This window comes from Candoia aspera, chromosome 13 (genome assembly GCF_035149785.1).
Source record: "Candoia aspera isolate rCanAsp1 chromosome 13, rCanAsp1.hap2, whole genome shotgun sequence".
Classification (NCBI taxonomy): domain Eukaryota; kingdom Metazoa; phylum Chordata; class Lepidosauria; order Squamata; family Boidae; genus Candoia; species Candoia aspera.
This window is the reverse complement of record NC_086165.1, coordinates 7,626,915-7,640,377: the sequence shown is the minus strand read 5'-3', so window position 1 is coordinate 7,640,377 and position 13,463 is coordinate 7,626,915. Positions and strand designations below refer to the sequence as shown.

The 13,463-nt window shown below is 44.2% G+C and overlaps 1 protein-coding gene across 1 annotated transcript in view; it reads left to right on the top strand.

Annotated features, from left to right (window-relative positions):
• AP3B2 (adaptor related protein complex 3 subunit beta 2) overlaps positions 1-13,463 on the top strand; it is a 36,866-nt gene that overhangs the window by 8,939 nt on the left and 14,464 nt on the right. The window contains exons 12-26 of the mRNA XM_063314093.1: positions 150-221; positions 943-1,005; positions 2,026-2,158; positions 2,839-2,948; positions 3,062-3,238; positions 4,134-4,320; positions 4,422-4,540; positions 4,814-4,870; positions 6,778-6,889; positions 7,986-8,157; positions 9,222-9,414; positions 10,091-10,166; positions 11,322-11,428; positions 12,146-12,377; positions 13,206-13,290. Coding sequence (XP_063170163.1) covers positions 150-221; positions 943-1,005; positions 2,026-2,158; positions 2,839-2,948; positions 3,062-3,238; positions 4,134-4,320; positions 4,422-4,540; positions 4,814-4,870; positions 6,778-6,889; positions 7,986-8,157; positions 9,222-9,414; positions 10,091-10,166; positions 11,322-11,428; positions 12,146-12,377; positions 13,206-13,290 — 1,895 coding nt within the window. The remainder of the gene's footprint in view (positions 1-149; positions 222-942; positions 1,006-2,025; positions 2,159-2,838; positions 2,949-3,061; positions 3,239-4,133; positions 4,321-4,421; positions 4,541-4,813; positions 4,871-6,777; positions 6,890-7,985; positions 8,158-9,221; positions 9,415-10,090; positions 10,167-11,321; positions 11,429-12,145; positions 12,378-13,205; positions 13,291-13,463) is intronic.

Below are 13,463 nucleotides of genomic sequence, written 5' to 3'. Positions count from 1 at the left end.
TGTATGTATGGGTGTGTGTGTGTGTGTGTACATACACACACAGTATGTATCTCTTGAAGATAATCTTTTTTGACCTCTAGAAGCCCAAAGAAATCTCCATGGTTTTTTTTTTTTTAGCTGAACCTGTTTCTCTCCTCCTCTCTCTCCAGGGAATGTTTGAGCCCTACCTGAAAAGTTTCTACATCCGATCAACTGATCCCACCCAGATCAAGATCCTCAAGGTGTGTTAGATGCTTGGATATCCTAGCTCATGGTTGTTAGTCCTCTTCTGTACCACTGATTGCCCATACCCCAAAAATACAGTCTAATTCCAAATAATGCATCTTTTGTTTTTAATATTAAAAACCGTGAACCAAAGCAGAGATGGGAAAAAAAAACATTAAAAGTGAAATGTTGACAATATTGTATATTAATAGTGTAAATCTGTGATGAGAATTATACATGGTACTAAGCCCTAATGTTAGTTGTTTGTGCTAATCCTAAACTGATGAGTGGACCCAGCCATGTTGGTTTGTAAACCATGGTTTGCTGAATGTTATGTCTGAAACAGGCCGCATTGCTTATAGAACCATGGCTTAATACAACGTTTTTCTGGGTCTTCTCAGAAGTAAGGCTATATCTAAGTAAGAGATTCACTAACTGTAAACCAGCTTCAAACTTAGTGAGATTTTACCCCCAGGTTTATCACTTAGGGCAAAAACAAACAAAAAAGAGAAACTTTCCAGTGTCCCCAGACACAGTTGGCCATTTTGTCCTTCTCTTAGAGGACAGCTAGCAAATTCCCTTCCACTTCTATTCCTCTGCATTCTGCCGGGCACAAATAGGATACAAAACATGGCTTAGCTCTAATTATTTGCTTGCACCTCTGCGTGCTCAAGGTGGCAAGGATATTGAAAGACGTTCAAAGCTCATCCATTCTGCTTTTTTCCCATATCCTGCCAGCTGGAAGTTCTGACCAACTTGGCTAATGAAACCAACATTTCTACCATCTTGCGGGAGTTTCAGGTAATGCATGGAAAATCTTAGTACAGTGGGCTCTTCCACCTCAGGGCACAATGCCAGAACGTTTTCCTTTATTAATCGGATAGCCTGGATATTTTCAGTGTGGAAACCTATATTGTATCCCCTGATTAAATAAAGTTCTTTGTCCCCCAAATAGGGTGGTTAACAGCTAAGGGCTTTTAAAATGAGTTTCGCTGCCCTGTGAAGTTGGACTTCTTGGAGTCTTAATTGGAGTCTTGAGTGCTACTGAATCCACCAAGCCCCCCTCCTACTTTTAATTTTAAAACAATGATCGTTATTTTGCTAACCTTTGTTAATCCTCCCATGATTACTGACCATCTTGGGCTGGAAACCTTTGCGTGCAAAGCAGTTAAATTTTTCTTTTAATATACTTTTATTAATTATTTTAAAATATATATATAAAACAGGGAAGGAAAAAGAACAAAGGAAAGGGATAAAAGGTTAGGACACAGACGAGTAAATAAGTTATTTACATAGAGATTATAATGTTTCAGTATATCGTTAATTGATTGTGACTGACTAAATACATTGTTTTAAAGCTTGAAAATCCCTATGAAGCTCTAAGCAAGCCTAAATATCAGGAGCCATGGCTAGCACAGTATAAAATGTAGAACAAGATTGTGAGCTGCAGTAAATTCTGTCCATGCTACTGAAAATCTGTTCTAATTTAGGAGTCCCATAAAATTAAAATACATGCAGAAAGAAAGCCCAGTTCCAGATGTGGTACAAATCCATCTCTTGAATTGTAGTCTAGGAAGATTTCCAAGTTGAATTAAGTTGTTAGGTGTAAACCTAAACAACTTAAAGTAAACCTAACCTGTGTTAGGTTTACTTTTGATACACGAAGTTAGGCTAGACATGGAAGCAAAGTCCCAGCTGTTAGGATTTCTTCCTTCTATGGAAGAAAGCTTGTTTCAACTCCAAGGATAATATTCAGCTAGATCCACCCTATACGGTAGACAGATAGGTTGGGCACGATCGTTGTTCCTTCTCTTCCTGCAGACTTACATCCGGAGCATGGATAAAGACTTTGTGGCAGCCACAATCCAGGCCATTGGCCGCTGCGCCACTAACATCGGCCGAGTGCGGGACACGTGTCTCAACGGGCTGGTTCAGCTGCTGTCCAACCGAGATGGTGAGCTCCTGCTCTTAGAAGCAGCCTAATGTGTTGCAGCCATGTGGACAGGTCATGGGACGGACTTGAGGCTTGTGTGTGTGGGTATGCGCCAAAGATGATGGAGCCAGATCAGAAAATGGATAGAGCTGTGATGCAAGCAATGATTGATTGATTGATCGATTGAATTCAAATCGCCACCCAACTCACACAAATGCAACTCTGGATGGTATATATCAATAAAAAACAAAAACATTCAAGGGCAATTAAATTACAACAATTAATAGTCCACCAGACACCTTGTAAGACATCATCCTCTCCTATCATCCTGGCTCCAATTCCATTAAAAATAGCCCATTTTCCCAGCTCATTAATAATGGGAAATTAGTGGTCGTTTTCAGAGGGCCCTTGGAGGTTGTGAGGCCTAGCCCCAGGATTCCGGGTGTGCATTGAGGGGAACTGATTGACCTTGCAGATGACTCCCATTTAAACTAGAAACTAGAATCCTGTGCTGTTTCTGGGGTAGTAGGTTAAGGTAGGGTGTCCAGGGATATGACCCATTGCTGTGGCTCTTGAGGAGAACCCTTGTGAATCTGCCTTTGGTGTCTTCCTGGGGTCTCCATGAGGCCCTCGTCTCATTCTCTTTAATGGTAGAGCTGGCCTGGTGTATGTCTACCTTCCCTCTTTGTCATCCTGCTTAGAGCTGGTTGTGGCCGAGTCGGTGGTTGTCATTAAGAAGCTTCTGCAGATGCAGCCATCTCAGCACAGTGAGATCATCAAACATATGGCTAAGCTGACGGATAACATCCAGGTTTGAACGAGAGCTAAGGAGGAGGAGGAGACTCTCTGGCCTCTACTTTGGTGGGATGTGATGGGGAAGGCAGGGCTGAGAGATGTAGAGATGTCACTTCCCCTGGTCTCCAGGTACCCATGGCCCGGGCCAGCATCCTGTGGCTGATTGGTGAATACTGTGAACATGTGCCCAAGATTGCCCCAGATGTTTTGCGCAAGATGGCCAAGTCCTTCACCAGCGAGGAGGACATTGTGAAGCTGCAGGTCATCAATTTGGCAGCCAAACTTTATCTGACCAACTCTAAGCAGGTAAGGTCTGTTCTAAGAATAACAGGGAGTGTAAGTAAGTATCTAGACTGTCTACCTGTCTGGTTTCCAGAGGTTCTGTCATAGACATGTCAAGGAGACATGTATCCCAAGCATGCACACCAGAAATGCCTCTTAACTTCAGAAGTAAAAGCAAATGTAGGCATACATGTTTTGTATTGGAACTATTGCACTTCTTGGGTTGGTGGTAAAATATTTCAAAAAGGGACCTCTTAATACGTAATAACTTGTCCACTCAAGGGTTCAAATTTCAGATGGTACCTCTCGTCCAGGAAGTTTTGAAGGAACCAAAGTCCAGAAACCATTGGAGTGGCCAGCTATGTTAAATTTAATACATAAAGAAATAAAATAAATAAAATAGTTGATTCACTCAGTTTGAAAGTCCAGCTATTATTTAAATCTATCTCCATCGTTAAGGGTGAACAGTTACAGGTTTTAGCAGGTGGAAAGAAGGAAAACAAATATAAACTGTTTTATCTTAACAAAGCCAGAGATCGTTGCAGGTGGGGGCATATATTTTTAAAAGTAAAGTCAAAAGAATTCCAGGTGGAGAGTTCAGCTATTAATAGCTTGAAGAGAAGAATAAAGTCCAGGTTCCAATGATATAAAATAATTTTCTTCCAATATGCAGAGTGATGTGTATTTTCATGGAAGAGACATAATTAATATGTTTTACAGTTGGAAGATCTCTAGCTTGTCCTGGTAGTATTTTTAAATTTTATTTATTATATTTATGGATGTAATTGAAATCTCCATACCTCTGGCCATTGGTGTAAGAAGTTGCCAGGAACCTCCCCCAACATGCTCACCTGTAACCTGTGGTTGACCCATCACTTTCTCTTTTTTGTTCTTTGCCATGTTGTCATTGCATCCACAGAGTAAGCTGCTGACCCAGTATGTGCTGAATCTGGCCAAGTATGACCAGAACTATGACATTCGGGATCGTGCCCGTTTCATCCGCCAGCTCATTGTACCCACCGAGAAGAGTGGTGCCCTCAGCAAGTATGCCAAGAAGCTCTTTCTGGCACAGAAGCCTGCTCCCATTTTGGAGTCCTCTTTCAAAGGTAAGGCATGGCAACTCAGTGGACCTGTGGGAACAGTTGAAGGACCATGATGGCAGGGCCTTCAAAACTGGGTGGATTTTATGATGGTTTCTTCCTTCCAGATCGTGACCACTTCCAGCTGGGCTCCCTTTCACACCTCCTTAATGCGAAAGCAGTGGGCTACCAGGAACTTCCCGATTGGCCAAGCGAAGCTCCGGACCCATCTGTGCGCAACGTGGAGGTAGGACTAGCCCTCTCTTTAATGGTGATGGGATATGGGAATCCTTGAAGCAAGTTTTGCCCAGATCCATTGTGAAAATATTGGATGTCAGTGGTCCAATGCTTGACCCGTACAAGAGTCATCTCTCCTCACCTATTGTGGCAGATGAGGCACAAGTCCTGGCCACCAGGTCTTCTACAGGATACTGTGCTTGCAATATCTGGTGGTGTGTATTGTTCTGTTTTGATGAAAGGTTGAAAGGTTGGTCCCTACACCCCATGCTTATTTTTCTAGGAAGACTCCATTGATCCTAGAGGAACCCACATTGGGCTACTGGGTGGACCCAAAGAGGTGGTGCTTGTGTGTGCAGTGATAATTTGCCTCTTTCTCATTCTCCTCCGCCTCTTCCAGCTTCTCTCCCCTGTGCTGTGCATCTCTGACTGTGTGCTTGTTAGGAAATTAATCGGTTGATAGATTGAAAATATTTTGGATTACTAAAAAAGTGCCCTGATTTAGTCAGGTTGCTGATTTATTTCAGAAATGTTATTACACAAGCTACAGGACCTCTCTTAGTAGAGGCATTTCATTTTTCCATTCTCACAGCAGAGCAGAGGGGATATTTTTTAAGACAGTGGGATCTACTACAGTACAGCACATGAATAAGGAGCCGGTTTGGTGTCGTGGTTAAGGCATCAGGCTAGAAACCGGGAGACTGAGAGTTCTAGTCCCACCTTAGCCACAAAGCCAGCTTGGTGACCTTGGGCCAGTCACTCACTCTCAGCCCTGGGAAGGAGGCAATGGCCAACCACTTCTGAAGAACCTTGCCAAGAAAACTGCAGGAACTAGACCAGGCAGTCTCTGAGACGCAATTAAATAGATTTAAAAAAATTACTATAGCACATGAACTTCATTTGAAATTAAAATGTGCTTTTAGCATCAAAACTAGGACTTTTGTATCCTGTAAATGAAAATCTACTCTATCTAAGGAATCCACATTAATTCACAAGAGTCTCTTTAACATGGCAAAAGCCTTAACTTTGTTTTTCTGCCGTTTTTTTCCCCCCACATAAAGATTTCAAGCACCATGCAGTGTTCAGAAGTGAGAGCTCAGGTGGTCAAATGCTATGGCTATATTTTGGGGTTTGAATCAGGAGAAACTCTTAACTCTTACTCAACCATTGGACCATGGTGGATTTGGAAAATAGGTAGAGGTAGGCTTGGCCTACCTCCCTGGGTTCTAACGAGGATAAGATGGGGTACCTTGAATTATCTAATACTATGTGAGTGGGAGAGAAGAGAACGCACCAGATATAATCACCCAAGGCAAGTCTTTCAACAGTGGCTGCAACTCAAAACAGATCCTTGAAGTTAAAAGAACCAGGTTAGGAGGTAATGGGAAGAGATTTGCGTTGAATTCCTGGAGGGATGTTAGATGGAATAAAAATGTAGCAATGGCGAGGAACCTGTAACCCTCCAGATAGTACTGAACTACAGCAGGGCGAACAGCCCCGCCAACGAGGCCATTGAAAAACGATCCCGGGAATTGTTGTTCAGCAGCCTCAGGAAAATCTCAGGTTTCTCCTCCTTGATACATGATTTGAACTGGACCTTGAACACGCCTGCTTTTCGGGTACAATTAAATCTCATTTTAACGGACTAGTTGGAGGGAGAAGGTATCAGTTATTCATGGATGTCCATTAAATGCAAGATGGTTTGCATAATGACTGTTACTCAGTGGAGATTTTGTTGTGGAAATTTGGTCCGTTGTGTGCAATGCCTATTGTATTACAGGCCGCTAAATTGAAATTTCACTGTATTATCGCTGTTCAGAGATCTTGCCATGCAGCTATTAGCGCATGGCCACTGTTCCGGTATGCAGAAATATGCAATCTTCTCTGCCTCACCACTTGGATTCATCTTAGCTCACACTCTTGAGGGCTGCATCCCGTAGAACCATGAACTTCCTCTAGACACCTAGTATAAGGGTGCATGCATGTTTCCTCTTGTGTGCACATGGCGTACATGCACTACCAGCTGCAACAAAATAGATGCCACTGAATGCTACCATCCTGCATGCTGACTCATTTTGGTCATTTGCACCAAAGTAACATCTGTGCAGGAAATCCACTGTGTGAAGCTGGTCTCGGTTCCTGGTCTTCAAGTCTGTTGTCTTTGCTCCTTTGTGTAGTAGGCTTGTGATGTGCTCAGTTCCATCTTTGTAATGAGGCACATGCTTCCCACATCATTGCTCCATCCAGGTCCCAGAATGGACCAAGTGCACCAGCCGTGAGAAGAGAAAGGAGAAGGTGGAGAAACCATTCTATTCTGATTCGGAGGGAGAATCTGGAGCAACTGAATCTGCTGACAGTGGTGAGAATGGAGTGGCAGAGGAGGACTTGAACTGAATGGAGAAAACCATGGGCTTTGTGTATAAGAGTTCCAAGGGCCATTCCCAGAATCCCTTGTTAAAAGGATTGGGAAGTGACTGAGATACATGCAGAGCTCTCACCAGCCAGAGCAGGGACTGTTTGGGCCAGTGAGCAAACATATGGCGTCAAGTAGGTTACTTGTTTAACACACGGCACTATATTAGGGACACCAGAGACTGCTGTTCTTCAAGACAATGTAGGCTTCTGACCCTGTTTTCTCAGCCTGGTTTCTTTGGTTGGTGGTTCACGCATCATCTAAGCCATAGTTTGGAGAATAGACCATAATGGCTAGATCCACACATTGTATTCAGCTGTAAGCTACGATTTGCAAGCTTCAGTGGCTGGGCTCCTCCAAGATGCCAAACAAAATGAAATAGACCACATTATGGCTTAGCAGAGTTGGTGAACCCAAGTAAAGAATGCCATAGAATGCTTTATAGTCTCGTGAGCAGAGGTGTCTTCAGGGCATGGTCAGAAAAGTCAAGATGGTGGCCACAGTGCTATGATTAAAACAGCATCAGGCTGTTTTTTGATTCCCCACCCCACTTTGGACTCTTCTTACAATCTGCATTAACCCTCTTATTAGTTGTTGCTTTGTGTCTAAATATTTTTATTTGGAAGCTGCTTTGGGAATTTGCTCTTCGATGGGAAGGACAGTTACACAAACGATGAAAATAAAGGATAGTGATTGGAGATAGGCCCCTGCGCAATAGAATGTATGGGGGGCTGTATTAACGTAGAGGGCATAGGGAATGACCTTGAAGGACAGGAGGAAAAGCCGCTGCCAAGGCAGCAGTCAGATAAGGGGGCGTTGAGGCCAGGCCAAGAAAGTAATGTGAGAAAACGTCTCAGAGAAGTCCCTCCCTAGTTCATGAGAAGATAGAGGGAAGGGGAAGCACATGCAGACTTGCAGGATTCTGTCCCAATAGCTGTTACATTAAAAGCAGTCCTGACCTATACAGCATTGGTTTCTTAAGTCTCATCTACCTTGTAGGGCTGACCACTGTAAATTCCTTACCTCTCCTTTTTGCTGCCAGAGCCCGAGACCATGAGTGGGTCTGAAAGTGGAAGTGAGAGTGGATCTGGTTCTGGCAGTGAAGAAGAGGATGAGGAAGAGAGTGAAGACCAGTCAGAAGAGGAAGAAGAGGAAAAGAAAAAGAAGAAGAAGAAGGAAGCTCCTAGGAAAGGTCTGCTGGAGAGCGCTGGCAGGTAGAATGGCCAATCGAGACTGGAATTGGGTGCAGACAAACAGGGATCATTTGGGGAATCACCTCTGACACCTGGGCTGGGCCACCAAGGCAAAAAATGCAGGTGGATTGCACTGGGTGGTACAAGTGGACCAGTCACAGAAAATGGCGGCCCAGGATGTTCCTCTGTAGGGTGCCAACTGATGTGAGAGATTGTGGGGCAGCTGGGAAAGGAAGGGGGAACCCCAATGTACATGTTCAGGAGATACCAGTAATTTTACCTCATAAAAGGCAGCTTAAGCCCAGGTGGGGAGAAACCTAGGAAGAAGGCATTTCCCAAGTATGAAAGAAACTCCGCCTGAACGAACTCACCATAACTAAGGTGAGGAAGCTCTTACAGTTTGCCCAGATTTTGTATTTGCTCCAAACAAGGTTAAAAATAGCTTTCTGCAATCTGTGTTTTCTTGGCCTTCCAACTTGTGTGGAACTTCACAATCAGATAGATATGCTGTCTTCCAGATCATGTTTTCCTCATCCATTTTCCACCCAATATAGTAGGTAGTATCTATAGGTGTGCAGAGCTGGGTTTTGTAAAAAAACAAAACCCTTTTTAGTTTAAAAAATACAATACAGCAGTGTTTCTCAACCTTGGCAACTTTTAGATATGTGGACCTCAACTCCCAGAATTCTGGCTGGGGAATTCTGGGAGTTGAGGTCCACATATCTAAAAGTTGCCAAGGTTGAGAAACACTGCAATAAAGTATATGCCAGCCTGCAAGTGAATAGCTGGAGACAAGGGTGTCCGCAGGGAGGAGATCAAAATCAAGATGGCATCCACCACCAAGCTGTTGAAGCCCTACCCTTATGTGTATTGCAATACACATAAAAAAAGAGGTGGGGCTTCAATCACATGGTTGTGGCCACCATTTTGACTTTTTTGACCCCCTTCTTGCAGACACCCTGGCTGGAGATCTGAGCCAACAACCCAGCAGCATGCAACTTGGCAAAGACGTCTGCCATCCCAACAGGAAGCCAGGGATGACAGGAGATGACCCAAATTTCAATTCTCTCTTTCTTTCCTGGAAGTGCCAGTGAGGAGGAAGAGGATGGGGAAGAAGAAAAGGAAAGGAGCAAGAAAAAACCACCCCCCCAGGGAGGGAAGGAAGACTCAGCCTCCTCATCGGAAGAGGACAGCCTCTCTGAGAGCAGCTCAACTGAATCTGGGTCCGAGTCCGACATGGAGGAATCTCATTCAGAGGAGTTGAAGAAGAAGAAGCTGGTAAGGGGCCAGGAGGGTGGGCACAATGAAAAGTGTGAGCTCCAGGTTCATGCAAGACCACTATCATTTAACTAAATAGGAGGAGGAAGGAGTGTTAGGTATGTTCGCTACCTTGAATTATTTATAAAAATAATAAAGGCGGGATTAAAAAAAACAAAAAACACTCTGATTGAGCATTTCTCTAATTTAATCTAATTTAGTTAGGAGAGCCTCTGCAGTTCCCAGCACCACCAGCACTGCTCTGAGCTGTACAGGTAGTCCTTGTTTAGCGACCATCCGGAGGAAAAACCGACTTACAACCGTTCCTTGCACTTACGGCTGTCGCAGCGTCCCTGTGGTCACGTGATTGCGATTCAGGTGTTTGGCAACCATCGTGCACTTGTGACAGTTGCAGCATCCCGTGGTCACAGGATTGCCATTTTCAACCTTCCCAGCTGGCTTCCGATAAGCAAAATCAATAGGGAACCACGTGGTTCGCTTAATGACCGCATTGTTCGCTTAACGGCCATGTGATCTGCTTAGTGGCCACTGCAAAACTGGTCATAGAATTGGGCCTGGATTTGCTTAGCGACCTAAATTCTGGTCCCAATTGTGTTTGTTAAGCGAGGACTACCTGTAGTTTCACGTCTGACTTCTGCTTCTTGATGTTGGTTTCATTTTGGCCTTTCTCTTTCAGCTTTCCAGCAGCATACCTGCTCCTAAAGCACTCAAGAAAGGATCAAAGGAGATCTCTCTGCTTGATCTGGATGACTGTAAGCATCCCTCACACAGTCTTCCTTCTGAGCTTCTTCCTTCATCTTTCTCTCCTCTTCCAGAGACTATGGCATTCTCTTTGATCCGGCCCCTGCGGCTATGCTGTGTACTCAGGCATCAGCGCTTTCTCGGTGGCAGCAGGAGCCTCAGCTCCTGCGAAAAGTGGATTTTCAGCAAAGCAAACGTCTGATGGATTCTAAAGCGGCTAATTATGCTTTCTCCTCACATTTTATATAGACATTTTCTAGCTTGCAGTGGCTGCAGTTGCTGATAGCTGGCACCCCAAGTCCCAGCACACCGTAGCTTAGGTATAGAACACAGGCTTGGTGTGGCAGGAACTCCCTCGTTAACCCCTATCATTTCCTGGATCATCTGAGAAAAGCCCCTTTTTTAACTTCTGTGCGATTGCTGCCAGTCCTTGTACTTGCGCATAATAGTGAACTAGAAGAGCTGATTCACAAAAAACAGCAGGACTATTTGCTTGGGGTGCCTTTTATTACTTTTTAATCCTTCTTCGCCTAATCAGGGCACTTGGTAGATCTATGGATTTAAACTCCCCAAATCCTTAGCAATGGCTGTGTTGGCTGGCAAATCCTAGGAGCTGAAGTCCATGCACCTGGAAAGTGCTCAGGTTGGGGAAGGCTGCTTTAAATGAGCTTCCAGGTTGCTGTTTCAGTTTATGTCCAGTAGCCATAAGGGCAATAGCCATAAGGCCATTCTTTGCTCTTCCATACCTTTTTTTTGCTCATTGTGTTTCTTCCCTTGCACTACTTGTCTTCCTCCCTTGAATGGTGGGGGACTTCCTCCTCAGGGGGCTCCAAAGCTTAGTGGATCAACCACTCCTGATGCAGAAGCATTTAATTACACAGCCATATGCCCACAATTTCATAGAGACCTATAATATGCCCATTGCTGACTACTACCTATTTTGCTGTCTTGGAGATGCTTCAATGCCCCTGACTATTCATGGCTCCCTAAAGCATGTGATCTGTCCATGGTGCTGAAGTCAATGTAGGTTGCATTGAGTGACCATCTTGTTCTAAGCCATTTTCATGCACAACCAAGTCCTGTCCAATTCCCACTCTTTTTCCCCTCAGCTTTGAATCAGTCTAGAAGTATACTGATCCTTGCTTTTCTGCTTCTTCAACTCACAGTCACACCTCCATCTCTGCAGCCGGTTACCACCAGCCCAGTTCTCTCCACTAGTCTCGTGACTGACCTTGAGGGACTCACATTGACTGATCCTTCTCTAAGTGCAGCTGTAAGTTATCTCTGTTGCTCTTGTTTGGAAAGATGGAAGTTAAAGGCTATTAAACAACAATCTCAAAGCAGCAAATGTGTCCATCCATTTATAGTCCCCTCAATATCCTTGTGAGATAGAACATGCTTTAAAATACTGACCAGAGGTGAGCTAGATGGCTGACTGGGCCTTTGAATTTGCATCTCCCCAGATTTACTCCAACACGCTACGCATTATGCATTGCTCTTCTGTTGTTGATATGGCTGTAAGATAGCTTTTAGAATCTAAGTTAGGATAATTCTATGCCTGAATATTAAAGGTATTATGATGCTTTTTCTGGCTTTGCTTGTTAGAAAATTGGTTCTTAGGTTTGGAGTCTCTGACCAGAAATGGGCTAAGGAAAACAGAGATATCTCAAGTGTTAAGCAGGAGGTTCAATCCACAGCAAATAAGACTGGGAAAAACTTCTGCTTGAAACCCTAGTGAGCTGCTGAAGGTCAATGTGGTGACTTCTTTTGTTTCTAGCTCTTGATTTGTAATTAGGTGCCACTACATCTCTAAAGGGAAATAGGATTCCCCTCAAACCAGCTGGGCATTGAGATCCTGATTTTTATCCTTAGGAATTTAGTAATTTAATGCCAGATGAGGGCTCTCTTTAATTTTCACCTGTTTTCTTGCACATCTTCCTGTTTCATTGCATCAACTTGTTTTCTCTTCTTTTGCTCTTCCACTTTGTAGATGATCAGTCCTGTCTTTGGGGCAGTGAAGATGTATGAACTGCTGCATCGCATGACTGGGGAAGGGCTCTCAGTTGAATACTATTTCAGCCGGCAACCTTTTGCTCCTGACCCTTGCATGGTAGCTGTGCAGATCCAGATCACTAATAACATGGCAGCTGAAGTGAAAAATATCCGTGTTACTGAGCCCAAACTACTCTCAGGCATGCGCATCCAGGAGTTCAAGGAGATTGGTATGGGGCATGTGTGTTTGGGGCTCTTTCTGGGATAAGTGGTGAACAGGGTTGGGAAGGTGGCATCTTCAGGTGAGTGTCAGACTCCCTGATCAAATGTTAAAACAACAATTGATCAAACTCGCTTCCATCTTGAAGAAACCCAGAAACCCGTGTCAGCAGACTGCGAGTCGCCAGCAAGGAGGGGGAGTGTGGTTGGAGTGTGAATTATGTTGTTTGGGTTAGATGCTCTTTGCCCAAGGTCAGTGGGCACAAACCGTTCAAGCCATCTGCTGGCACTGGGAGGGGTGCATACCTATGTGGGGAGTTTTGGGGGGGAAGTAGAGGCTTTGTGATTTTGAACTGTAGAACGTGTGGGAAATTTCATTCGCAACTTTTGCCTTGTATCAGTCACTTCACTTCATTAAACAGTTTATTGAGCAAAAGCTTGTGAACTGTCATTGAATGAATGCTTGAGTGTGCTGGCCATTACAGTGAGCCTAGTAGATACTGATCATTTGGCCAAGCTAGGGAGAATGCCCTTCCATAACCTGTTGCTCTCTAGTTGATTGGAAATCCTGGAAACTGTAGTTCCAATCAGTGTAGAGTCGTCATTCCAGCCTATATGTCTTCCTATTGGGGAAGATAGTGCTGTAGTCAATGTGTTTAATTTGTGGGCGAGAAGTGCAACAGTCCAATGCATTTAGGATCACTCCTGGCCATTTGGCACATGTCGCTGCATGCTGTTTGGGATCTGGGGAAATCTCTGTGCTGTCCTGGTCTTCTGGTAGAGTTGTGGACAGTCGTTCCCCTAACATCCTCCTTTGGCTTTTCTCCCTGTGCTTGCAGAGTCTTTGGCATCTGGTGAAACAGTCAGTGTGGTGATGGGCATAGACTTCTGTGACTCTACCCAGGTGGCCAGTTTCCAGTTGTGGTGAGTACCTGCTGTATACCTCATTTTGCTGCAGCGTTGTGCTTTTCATAACTTCCTGTAGAATGGTCAGGACAGGCAGGACTGAAGAACAGAAGAATGAGTCCTGCTGCATCAGATCAAGAACTTATCTAATCCTACATTCTGTGTCATGCAGATGCTAAGCAGATGGATTT